Source organism: Leucopleurus acutus, assembly GCF_964270905.1.
Source record: "Leucopleurus acutus genome assembly, chromosome: 19".
Lineage (NCBI taxonomy): Eukaryota > Metazoa > Chordata > Mammalia > Artiodactyla > Delphinidae > Leucopleurus > Leucopleurus acutus.
The window spans coordinates 9,621,960-9,635,142 of record NC_139161.1 but is presented as its reverse complement, the minus strand read 5'-3'; the positions used below and the strand labels follow the sequence as shown (position 1 = coordinate 9,635,142).

Sequence of the window (13,183 nt, the reverse complement as noted above, 5' to 3'; positions counted from 1 at the left end):
CGGGGAGACACGGGTGTTTGTTTGCGAGGGGCTTGGGGTCCACGGAGAGACACCAGGGCTGCATCGTCCGCAAGGGGCTCCGGGGTCCACGGGGAGGCCCCGGGCTGCGCGTCCACGGGGGGCTCCGGGGTCCACGGGGAGGTACTAGGGCTGCGCCGTCCCCGAGGGCTCGGGGGTGCACGGGGAGGCCCTGGAAGTGTGTCCTTCGTCCGGGCTGCCTCGGGTCTGCTCTCTGCTCTTCTCCACACACCGGGAGCGACCCGCGGTGCAGGGGAGAGCTGCCCCGGCCAGGAGCCCATGCAGGGGAGAAGGCAGCAGCCCGTGGCGGTGTTACGCACAGAAGCATCATTTATGCAGAATTCAGACTTTATTTGGAATGGCTTCAGTCCAAATAAAGGGGAGGGCGTTCAGTTTGGCAGCAGAGTTGATATCTTGTTTGTTCTTTTTTAGTAAGATATGTGGGAAAGCTCACCCCTGGAGAGGGTAACATTCCTTATGGGCTTGGTCGTGGTCATGGTCCTGGTGAGGGGATGGGTACAAGATATGAGTTTTTTAAATACCTATTTCTTTGGGCGGGTAGTATTAGGTCTCCCCTGGGGTTCTAGGAGCTAGAGCAGCGTCTTAAAACAGGGATGGATGAGAGAGAAAAACATCCTGGCTGTGACACAGTCCACTGTCTGTAAGGGATGGGGAGAATCAGGCCTCCAAGGAGAGGGGCGCTCAGTTTGCTCTTTCCTGGCTGGGGACCGATGCTTGCTCTGCAGAAGAGCCCCCTCTAAAAGCGCCCCAGGGAGGCCCCAGCCCTGTGCTGTCTGGGGCTCCTCCCCGCCAGCACGTGGTTGACCCTGTGAGTCTCCAGTGCATTTTATGCTGGAAAAATGCATTTAAAGGGAGGAGGGAGAGAAAACGTTCTTGAATGGTGATTGACTTAAGGAAGCTTTATTTGAGTAGAGGTAGAAATGTGCATAGATAAGTGTGAGCTGTTCCTGGACCGTGAGGAACGTGCACTGGAGAGAGCATCCTCCCTGAGTTTTGAAGCAAGTGTGTACATCAGAGGACTTGTGATGGTTACAGGGACATTTTTCTCTGGGTCGCTGCACCTCAGAAATAAATCATTTTGAGGTTGTTGCTTAATGTTTCGGGTTGAATTGGTGAGTAGAGGTTTGATCTTCCTGTTGAAACTTGAAAAATTCTGTTTGTTCGAAACCTCTTGACTCCACATCGAGGAGTGGGCTATGTGGAATGGGTGGGTGTTCCTTAAGTTATTTATCTCGAATTAAATTGGGTTAAATCTTCCAAGTTCTGTTTATCCTCTAGCTTCGAGAGGTTCCCAAACCCATATCCGCCCATGACAAGAGTCCTTAGCAACGTGTGATCTTGACAAGAAGAGGGACACTGTAGGGAGTTTTCATGAAACAGAAATCTTTACAGATTGACTTCATTCTGAGATCATGTTTATTATGCTCTTTTGTTTTTCTTTCTTTCTTTCTTTCTTTTTTTTGCTGTTAATATGCTTTTACTTATGGACATCAGACATGGTATATCTGAAACTTGCTATAAGTAATGTGGGCTCAGGAGAAGAATTGACTGGTCCTACACAATAATTATTGACGCTGAATTAGGGGAGCGTGGCGGTTCCCTGTGATGTTCTCTCTACATTGTAAATGAACGTTTTCACAGTAAAAAGTTTTTAAGTACCTTAATGTTCTGTAATCACAGTGATTGTGGTTGGTAATTAAGAAAAAAAACAAACTTAGCAGAGTGAAAATTTGGCAACTCTCATTGCGCCATTTTTTTGGGAACTCTTACTGGCTCATGAAATCTGAAAGTTGGAGATGATTATCTGTTATCTCTTAGTCTTTGCAAATGTGATGGAGTCTGGAGTTGACTGGCGTGTGGGGAGATTTTTGTTCACTGGGCTTGTCACTGGCGTGAAGGTTAAGGTATGGAACAAAGGGCAGTGTTTTCATGTCATGTCCATCGAAATCGTTTGTAGTTAGTTAGCTCAGCTCTTCACTCTTCCTAAGCCCCGCACTATCCATATTCCTTCCGCCTTAATGCTGACTGTTCCTGGTAGATGGTTGGCCTTCCTACTCCGTGTCCAGGGAATGGGGCTGATGAGACAGCGGGAAGAGAGCTGGCCTCATGTGATGCTGTGTTCATCCCACAGACTCTGACACCCATTCTGGACGACACGCTTGTGGCTCTGGTGATTGAACAGGCCAAAGCCTGGGAGCACGTGGTTTTGAGGGCCCAGCAGCACACCTGCCTAGTCTGGCCAAGCACCTGGCTCCATGCTGCAGGAATAGCACCCCCAAGTTCAGACACCCCAGGTAAGCCCACATGTGGTCCAGCAGCCGTTGTGCAGTTGGTGAGAACGCTTAGATAATTCCCCTTAGGAAAGCTTCTTTTATTTTTTTCATGTCAAAGAACTTGTGCTTGCGTTTTTTTAAATAATGGTCTTACGTTTCTGTTCTTTACAGAAATTTTTATAGAAAAAGAAATTCGATCCACATACAGAATTAGGTGCCCTATAACCGTAAATCTGGACGGTTACCAAGAGGCGCTGGACGGGGTCCTTTGACTCGAGCAGAGTTTTGGATCCACCTGACTAGTTGGGTCTCCTGGCTCAGGCCGGCGACCACATACCTGGGGGAGGTCATCATTTTTCTGATGGGAGTAAGCTGTGTAAGGAACTATTTTTCTAACTGTGACTCAAATAGTCCTTGAGCTTTGGCCAGGGTGGTTGAGTTGACAGGTAGTGTGTGCAGTTAGAGGTGATGGGGATTTCGGGTTTGTTAGAGTTTCTACACTGCGGCTTTAGGGACTGTTCCGCAGCCAGCGCTCAGCTCTCATCCAGTGTGTTTCTCCCCATTAAGCTCACAGGCACCTTTGACACTTTTTTTTTTTCCTATTTTACAAAGAACGGTCTCCGGCAGTCCCAGTGATTGTCCCTGGAGGCTGCAGCTAATCCATGATGGAATAACCCAGGCCTGCCGCCTTCCAGAGCCTGAGTTGCTGCCACGGCCCCTGCCTGCTCCGCCCCACCCCCTTAAGTTTAGGCGTTTTTGTGTACACCATTCTAGTCCTATTACTATCTTCTCTCCATCACTTTTAAAAAGATAGTCTGTACAAGCACTATCCAGTAACACAAGCCACAAGTATAACTGAGTTTTACAGTGACCACATTAAAAAATAAAAAGAAGCAGGTGAAATGAATTGTCACAATATAACTTATTTAACCCAGTATACGTAAAATATAATCATTTCGGCATATAACTAGTCTTAAAATCACTGAGATGTTTTACGCTTGCAAACTGAGTCTTCGAAATGCAGTGTGTGTTCTACACTTACAGCACGTCCCAGTTTGGCCCAGCCTCATTTCTCCTGTTCAGTGGCCCCATGAGGCTCGTGGCCTTTGTTTTGAAGAGTGTGGTTCTGAACAGATGAGTGAGCTCATCTCACTCTCCATGCGAATTCCTTTATTGCATGGATTTGTGTGTGTGACCAGAGTGTCTTGGGAGAATTAGTGTTCTCCTGGTTTTGAGCAGACGTTAGGAGGACGTGGTTGCCTCTTGAGGGAAATTGCACCAAGTATGACGTCCAAAGTCACTTGATGGTACTTGTTGAAGAGAAGACGCCGAGAAGGTAGTCTCGCCTCCTCCGGGCCGTGTCAGTCCGTTTAGTGCTGTTTGCGGAGGCACTTTGTCTTTTTGAGAGGAGAAGCGTGGGCGTCGCTGTGTCCACGTGGTCCGTACTACGTCTTGTGTCACCCTTCTTTTGTAAGGTTGGCTTTTATGGTGGGTCACATCCGTAAGGCCCAGGAGGGGGTTGTCAGGGAAGGGATGCTCTGTTCCTGGGACCCGCTTACCCGCCGCTCCGTGTTCTTTCCTATCCCCACAGTGATGCACCATGCCCATAGTCGACAAGTTGAAGGAAGCCCTCAAGCCTGGCCGCAGGGACTCGGCTGACGATGGGGAGCTGGGGAAGCTCCTGGCCTCCTCTGCCAGGAAGGTCCTTCTGCAGAAGCTGGAGTTTGAGCCGGCCAGCAAGAGTTTCTCCTACCAGCTGGAGTCACTGAAGAGCAAATATGTGCTGCTGAACCCCAGGACAGAGGGAGCCGGCTGCCACAGGAGCGGGGATGAGCCGCAGGCCAGGACACAGGGTACTGGGGGAGGGCCTCGCTCTGTGCTGACCAAGTGGAGGGACGAAGCATTGACTGATTAGTAGGACCAGAAACAGATTGTGGTCACTTGTGAATGTTGTGCATGGGGTCAGTAGATTTTAGTTATGGAAGTAACGGTACAGGGTTGGTCAGAAAGAGATCTGTGTCCTTAGAGGTTCAAGAGCAGGCCTTGGAAACCAGACGGAGAAGTGGGGTGGGCTCAGAGTGCCAGGGCCCAGTTCTTCCAGCTGCTGATTCTCACAACCTCGTCCTCTCATCCACAGAGGGGTCCTGGGGTGCTAGACCGACGCCGTCAGGGAGAGCCGTGGGGTGACAGGTGTTCTCCTGGGCTTCTGCAGTGGGAACCCAGTCACCCCTGGATGCCGCGTTCTGAGCACGTGCCCACCAAGTGCGCCACGGCACTTGCTCTGGGTGGTCTGCCTGGGCGCAGAGTCAGACGGCCTCCTCTCTCCCATCCCTCCCCCTCCAGGCAGCGAGCGCGCGTACGAGAGCTGCGGTGACGGCGTCCCCGCGCCCCAGAAGGTGCTCTTCCCCGTGGAGCGGCTGTCGCTGCGCTGGGGGCGCGTCTACCGTGTGGGCGCGGGGCTGCACAACCTCGGCAACACCTGCTTCCTCAACTCCACCGTGCAGTGCTTGACCTACACGCCGCCCCTGGCCAACTACCTGCTCTCCAAAGAGCACACGCGAGGCTGTAAGTGAGCGCTGTTGGGGGGTGGGGGGGCTCTGCACACGCATGGCTGTGAGTGTGCACGTGCAGTGGGGTGGCCCTGGGTCCTCGGGGCCAGATGGTCTCCTAAGTGAAAAAACCCGTGTGCTCACGGTGCTGCCAGTTCAGCCCGGGTCCAATTCAGGAGTGAAATAGTAACTGATAAATAGTAACGCTTTATAGTAACTGATAAATCCTACATTTGAATTGTGCCAGCTGCAGGATGGGCCGTGAAAGAGAATCAGGGTACAGTAATGGTCTCTAAACTGGGCTGAAAGTAATTACCTGAAGAGAGAAAAGGGTTTTCAAAAGATACCTGCGAAATATGTGTATTCGGTTGTTTTATATACCTGTTTTTGTAGCAATGTTTTATGTACATCATAAAACATCCTCCAAAGTGGAAATTGAATGTAGGTAAAATAAAGATGAAAGAAAATATAACTTACCCAAACTGAAGAAAACAGAAAGTCTGAATAGCCTTTCAACCATTAACAAAATTAAATCAGTGGTTAAAATTTTTCGCATGAAGAAAACACCAGGCTGAGACAATTTATGGGTAAGTTTTATGAAACTTTTAAGAAACAGATCATTTCAGTGCTTCCTGAACTCTTTCAGAGAAAAGAAGAAGAGAGAAAGCTCCCTAGCTCGTTCAATGAGGTTCTCTTAACTTGGATAACAAAATTAAACAAGCACAATGTGGGAAAGAAAAATTACAGTTCCCTCTTGTTCATGAATATACATGTAAGAATTCTAGATAAAATACTAGCAGATTCAATAGTCTTTTAAACACTGTGAGCAACTTGTGTTCATCCTAGTAACACAAGGATGTTCTGATATCAGAAAACCTCCAAATGCAATTGTGGAGCCACTATAGCACAGCAGTTACGAGGACCACTCTGGAGGCTGGCCTGCTGGGTTTACATCCTGGTTGTGCCACCCAGCGACTGAGTCCTGGAGAATTACCTGACCTGTTCCTCATCTGCAAAGTAATAATAATATTTCTTTCATATTTTTGTAAAGCTTACGTGAATTATGTCGAGTGCTTAGAATAGTACTTGGCACACAGTAAGTTCTACATCCGTGACTGCTAATCTTGCTACCTTAGTTGCCGTCACTTTATTAACAGATTAAGAGAGAAAGGTCACCTGAAAATAGATGCCCCAAAAAATTATGATAAAGAAAACTCTTAGCAAAGTAGCAACAGAGGGATTTTTTTACTAATATTGATAAAAGGTATCTGGCAACAACTACAAAAAAGCATTCCAATTAGGAAATAGTAGAAGCACACCTCTTAAAAATAAGGAGAGAAGCCAGGGTGGCCACTCTCTGTACTTGTGTTTGATATGCTGGTCCTGGCCAGAGCAGTGACACAGGAGACAAGAGGAGGGAGTAACACTCTTGTTGGTTGAAAATGATATTCCTGCATAGAAAAACAAAGGAATCCATAGACAAATTAGAAATTCGGGGGAATAAGAAAGAAATTTGGCACTATGACTAGATATAACATCAATATACAAAAAGTTACTTGAATTTCTCTACACCAAACAAGAAATTGTTAAAAAAAAATTTTGCTATTATAAAAAATTGTATAACAGCAACAGAAATGATAAAGTATGGAGACCCAAATTACCAAGATATACGTGGAAAACCTTTCCTGGGAATTTAAGGGCATTTTATGATAACCTACACACATGGAGATTGCTACCTTCACAGAGGGAAGCCTCAGTATTATAAAAACGTTGGATCGCTCCCAAATTAACGTAGAGATGATTGTAGCTCCAGCTGATTCTAAAATTTATATGGAAAAGAAAAGCAAAGGACCAAAATCACCAAGACACCTGTGAAGAATATGAGAAGCGGTATACTTTAGCAGCTGTAAAGTCTTTTTGTAAAGTTAGAGACGTTAAAACGGCAGAGTTGAGTCAGGGAGGGAGGTGCTGACCGATGGAGAGACAGCCCAGAAACAGAGCCACGAATGCGTGGACGTGTGGCATTACACACCATTTTTTCACATATACATGTGTCTCCTGTTTTAAATAAATGGAACTTAAAAATAATCGGAAAAAATGAAATAGAATCCCCATTTCACAGCATACTCACACCAAAAAATGGATTTAAAACTTCTCAAAAGGGCTTCCCTGGTGGCACAGTGGTTAAGAATCCTTCTGCCAATGCAGGGGACACGGGTTCAAGCTCTGATCTGGGAAAATCCTGCATACCGCGGAGCAACTAAGTCCATGTGCCACAACTACTGAGCCTGCACTCTAGAGCCCGAGAGCCACAACTACTGAGCCCACGTGCCACAACTACTAAAACTCGCATGCCTAGAGCCCGTGCTCTGCAACAAGAGAAGCCACCGCAATGAGAAGCCCGTGCACTGCCACGAAGAGTAGCCCCCACTTACCGCGACTAGAGAAAGCCCGAGCACAGCAACGAAGACTCAACGCAGCCAAAAATAAATTAAATAAATAAATTTATTTAAAAAAATAAACTTCTCCAAAGTAAAAACAATGCTTTTATAACAGACGTGAGCAAGTATCTTTCTGACGTTGGGTTGGGAGAAAGCACTAACCATTAAAAAAACTGATGAATTCGGCTGCATTAAAATTAAGAACTTTTGTTCATGAAAAAACAAAATTAAAAGACAGGGAGCTACAAACGAGGAGATGACACCTGGGATGCATAAACAACGAAGGATTGGGACCAAGAATATATACAAAACCACAAATCAACAAGGAAAAGAGAATATCATATTAAATAGATAAACATTAGGAGCAGGCATTTTATAGGAGAGGAAGCTCACGTCACGGGGCAGAGGAGGAGACGGCTAATAACCGCGTAACCTGGGAGACGCTTTACACCTTTGTGGTCGATGAGGATTCGGAAGTCTGACGGTACCGAAGGTCACAGGGGATGGAGGTCAATGAGATTCTTTGTAAACTCCTGGTCTGAGTTGGCATAACTGCTTTGGAAAACAATCTGGTGTTCTCTGTCATGTAATCTACACTTAGCAATTCTGCAGAAAAGCTCTGGTATCTGTGCACCAGGAAACCTACAGCAAAAAACTGTAAGCAACCCAGGTGCCCATCAACACAATGGGTACCTGAATTACATAGGCATGTGGTAGAATATTATACAGCAGTGCAGAAGAATGGATTCGCTCCATGAATGAGTCCGAATAGCATAGTGTCGAGTGAAGAAAAAGCCCCAGAAGACTGCATGCAGCATGAATTCCTATTTATAAAATTGAAAAGCAGACAGTTTGTTCTTTAGGTGTACGTATATGTGATAAAACTTAAATAAATAAAAGTGATTTTTAAAAGTAGGTAAATAATTAGAAATCAGGGCAGAACCAGAGGCAGGGACATGGGAGTGTGGGAGGAACATCGTTACGATAAGAGTTTGGGATTGCATGACGTGTTCAGGGATATTAGTTATATTATTAAAAAAGAATGGAAGAAGGCCAGGCTATGGGACTACTGTAGTATTTAAATGTCTTGCAATGGTTCACAGTAGCACTAGCTACTATATCAAGGCACAGTGCACACTTCTAAGATGAAGTTGATTATAAATCTCTGTTTCCAGTAGTTACCTTGGTGATGGCTGAGGTTGTTTTGGGTGGACTTTACTAAGGTTTGACTGGGCTGTCTTTGTTTTTATCTCATGACGTTGGCGGTGAGAGCCTCTCTCCTGAGCCTGTAGGTCGCTCTGCCGTTTTCGTGTTCCCTGTGCTTCTGCTGTTGGTTTCTCTGCAGGAATCTTTGAGCTGTTGTCAACTTTGCAAGGGTTAATACAGTTAAAAGTAGGTCACATCTGTAAGTCCGGGTAACCTGGCACAAGTAAGCTGTGGTATATGGGGGCAAGGGCTTGAGCTGGGAGCAGCCCCTCCTCCTGTGAGCAACGCAAGCAGACCTGGGGAGAGTGCCAGTGTCCCTCCATGTCACTCTATGAAATGCCAGTAAGCCTTAATTTCTTGGCTTTTTTAGAGTAAAATGTATTAAGAGAAGTTTTAATATTTTTTTCCTGGCACCTGACTGGATCCCCAGGTGACGCCTAAGTGGGCTTGGGCTGTCCTCTCTTCCTCGAATTCACTGTTTGAAGATTCTCAAGGGTCCAGGGAAGTATGGCTTGAACATGACAAGGGGCTGCTTGCACAGAGCCCCAGTCCTGCAACGTGCCTGGACCACTTCAGGATCTATCCACAGAATAAACACTGTAAAATATCCAGGAGGATTAAATCCTATTCTTTCGCACCTTCTTCCCCAAATTTAAGTAGTAGTGTCCCCCAAATCATGGATACAACTTTTATGATATATTTTCCTAAATTACCTGGACAGAGTGTCCACGGACTTTTAAAATTAAACTTGCGCATTACCAGGGATTTGGGAAATCCTGTTTCAGGTATTTCTGGGTGAAATTGTTACTTGCCCTATTTTTTTTTTTTTTTTTTTTTTTTTTTTTGTGCTGAGTCACAAGGCTTGCGGGATCTTAGTTCCCGGACCAGGGATTGAACCCTTGGCAGTGAAAGCGCCTGGACCACCAGGGAGTTCCCAGTTGCCCTATTTAAGAGTGATGATTTATTAGTCTAAAAGTCTCAGCGTTTTAGATAATGATTAGAGGCTTAATTTCCACACGACTTTCATAGGAGTATCTTAACATGAATCAGATTTTGTAAATGGGAGCTCTTTTTGGTTGCTTAACGTTTGTTGTCTTAAATAACATTAGGTTTTTTGCCTCAATTTGAGCCTTCTCCACAATTATTGCCCTTTAAAAAATAAAAGTAATGAATGGATATAGAGTTGAGAAAACTCTAAAATGAAAAATAAAAGCCTCTCCTTCATGTAAAGGCATTAATCACATGAATGGTTTTTTGATTTCCCTCCAAGAAGAATTTTTTGTGTAAATACTAGCATTTTTTAAAAATTAAACTTTTTTGCATTATGGTAAGTGCATATAACATAAAATTTCCCATTTAAAAATAAATTTACCATTTTAAGTGTACAGTTCAGTAGCATTAAGTACATTCACACTGTCATGCAACCATCACCACCATCCATCTCCAGAACTTTTTCAAACTGGAAGTCCGTCCCCATTAAAAACACCCGCCCCCCGCCAGCCCCCATCCTTGGTACCCTCCATCCTACTTTTTGTCTCAGTGACTCTCACTGCTCCAGGTACTTCATGTAACACAAACACAAGTGCTTGTCCTTCTAGGACTGGCTTACTTAGTAGAATGTTCTCAAGGTTTCTCTTTGTTGTAGCAGGTGTCAGAAGTCCTTTTCTTTTTAAGGCTGAGTAATATTCCACTTTATGTATAGACCACATTCTTTATCCATTCGTCTGTCAATGGACGCTCAGATTGCTTCTACATTTTGGTTCTTGTGAATAATACTATAAATGTGGGTGTACGAGTATCTCTGAGACTCTGCTTTCCCTTCTTTTGGGTAAATACCTGGAAGAGGAATTACTGGATTATATGGGAATTCTATTTTTAATTTTTTGAGGAACTACCATACTGTTTTCCACAGTGGCTGTACCATTTGACATTCCCACCAACAGTGTACAGGGGTTCCAGTTTCTCAACATCTTTACCAACATGTGCCCTTTTCGTTTGTAGATACTAGGATTTTTTTGTGTGTATATGGCAAACAGGCTGCATGCTGTTGCATTTTTTAATTTGAGATAGGTCTAAGTAACTGGGTGATTGGAGGTGTTCAGGGGGAGAATAATGGATTGGTGTGGATTTTGTGTTAGGCGCTGGGTCTGTTGAGGAAGGTCGTGCGCTATATACACGACTACAGTATCTTGTAGAACTAAAGATGTGCTTGCCCTTGGACCCAGAAATGCATCTTGTAGGTATATGCCTTAGAGAAACTGACATGCGCACAAGGACCATTCACCACAGCGTTTGTGATAGCAGGAAGAGGCGGGGAGGTTGGCATGCAGGAAAAGGGGGGTCGTGTGGATGAACTGTGATCTGGAGCAGGGATTAAAGAGCAGTTTATAGAGAGTGAGCTTAAACATGAAGCTGCAGTATCCTGGTGAGTGAGTGCCACGTGTGGAATACAGTGAATCCATGAATGGGAACAGTGGTGACCTGGTTGGGGAGAAGGATGAAGCATGTGGGGAACAGGGTTGTGAGAGATTGAGAGGGGAGTTCAACTATCACACCAGTGCTTGACTGAAAAATCACCTAAAATGGGGTGTAGTCTTTGCTCTTCTCTGTGTATTTAAGATCATAATTGTAAGTAGAGGTAGAAGCATAATGCTATCTCGCTTAATTCCTGGGGGCAAATAGTTTATCCAGAGCACGGGGACTGGCCGCAGCCTGGGGGCTCTGTGTGGCCCACCGCCGGTCTTTATGGACCCATCCCCACCATGTAGGTGTCGCCTGGGGCCGCTTGGGGCGCCAGAGCTGCAGAGTCGGGCCATTAGGCTGGGGGGGCACGTGCCCGGGGTCTCCCCAGAGCTGGCTGAGCCCCTGTGTCTCCTGGAAACCAGAGCAGAGGTTCCTACACTGAAGAGCACATGAAGCGGGTGTCGGGAAGCCCAAAATATTCTAGCCTGTTGACCATGTGATACAGTTTGGAAGTCAGAGAAAACATTGTTCTAAACGGTGCTTGAAAACTCAGACTCCTCGGTCTGGGTTGCAGCCGAGCCCGCAACTGTGGAGAGACCGGGTCCCGGGTGCTGCAGGCGGCGTGGGAGCTTGGGCCGGGCTGTCGGGCTCCTGCTGTCTCTGCCGGGCGGGAGGCCATGTCGTCAGCTCTCCTGGGAGCTCTCGCCTTACCACGACCGCCTGTCCGTGCCCGCAGGTCACCAGGGAAGCTTCTGCATGCTGTGCGTCATGCAGAACCACATCATCCAGGCCTTCGCCAACAGTGGCAACGCCATCAAGCCCGTGTCCTTCATCCGAGACCTCAGAAGTAAGAGCGGCGTCCTTCTGGCGGGCGGCAGAAGGGAGGGCTCGGGAGGCTGCACGCACAGAGTGTAGGAGACTAAGCGAGCCCTGGGGCTGGATGTGGAGGAGTCCACACCAGGTGGTGGTGGTCCCCGCCCTGAAGATCAGGCGGCTTTGGCCAGGCCGGGAGCTGTGTGTCATGGGCCTGGAGGTGGGGAGCAGGTAAGGAAGGGCTGCGGGGCCTTTTCTCAACGTCGGAGAGACCAGTGTCCATGTGCTGTGGCAGTCAGATATCTCCCTTAGCGGAAAAGATGGGCTCATTGGTTTTTGAAGCCGGTGTAAGTTGTATTGCGATGACATAGTGATAATCTGCCATGGTCTGTATTGACTCCTGGAAAACCAGCTTTAGTTCATCAGTGGATCTCATATCCTTAATGCTTGGTGTTCATTCGTGCTTTATGTTAAGTGTAGAGGGTTTAAGCCCTTAGGTCTCATTGAGAAGATAACTGCCGTGAGGGTGGTACCTGGGATGTAGGAAGCCAGGCAGGCTCCTTTTCCTCGCTTGGGTTTAGTCCTGGGTCTGCTAGGAGTTGGTGATGAGACCGACAGGAGTGGGACGTTTGGAGAGCTTTTCCCTTCCGGCCTGATGCTTCTTCCTTTCCTCCTTAGAGATCGCCCGGCATTTCCGCTTCGGGAACCAAGAGGACGCACACGAGTTTCTGCGGTACACCATTGACGCCATGCAGAAGGCCTGCTTGAGCGGCTGTGCCAAGTACGCGCTCCTCCCCCCACCCCAGGCTGCCTCTGTGGACCTTAGCCCCGTGGCCCTGAGCTGAAGCTCCAGCAAGGGGTCGCACTGCTTCCCAGGAAAGGGCTTCTCCTGCTGCAGGGCAGGTGGTGGCCATCTCTGTCCCAGCAACTCATGGAGGGAAATGCCTTTTTTTTTTTAAATGTTTATTTATTTATTTTTGGCTGTGTTGGGTCTTCGTTGCTGTGTGCAGGCTTTTCTCTAGTTGCGTCAAGCGGGGACTACTCTTCGTTGTGGTGCGCGGGCTTCTCATTGTGGTGGCTTCTCTTTGTTGTGGAGCATGGGCTCTAGGCGCGCGGGCTTCAGTAGTTGTGGCACGTGGGCTCAGTAGTTGTGGCTCGCGGGCTTAGTTGCTCCGTGGCATGTGGGATCTTCCCGGTCCAGGGCTCGAGCCCGTGTGCCCTGCATTGGCAGGCGAATTCTTAACCACTGTGCCACCAGGGAAGTCCTGGGAAATGCTTTAATAGATCTCTTCGAGGATCTTACGCTACTGACAGGGACTTTTCCCATCTTTTAAAAATCACCTCATTATTTTGGTACTGAGGATGGGGTGGTAGGAATTATAATGTCTTCATGGAAGAA

General features: G+C 47.0%; 1 protein-coding gene across 1 annotated transcript in view; it reads left to right on the top strand.

Moving 5' to 3' along the window:
* The window catches only part of USP36 (ubiquitin specific peptidase 36), a 33,380-nt gene that overhangs the window by 150 nt on the left and 20,047 nt on the right, over positions 1-13,183 (top strand). Inside the window, exons 2-6 of the mRNA XM_082861237.1 lie at positions 2,171-2,333; positions 3,904-4,165; positions 4,656-4,877; positions 11,708-11,818; positions 12,463-12,565. Coding sequence (XP_082717363.1) covers positions 3,913-4,165; positions 4,656-4,877; positions 11,708-11,818; positions 12,463-12,565 — 689 coding nt within the window. The 5' untranslated portion in view covers positions 2,171-2,333; positions 3,904-3,912. The remainder of the gene's footprint in view (positions 1-2,170; positions 2,334-3,903; positions 4,166-4,655; positions 4,878-11,707; positions 11,819-12,462; positions 12,566-13,183) is intronic.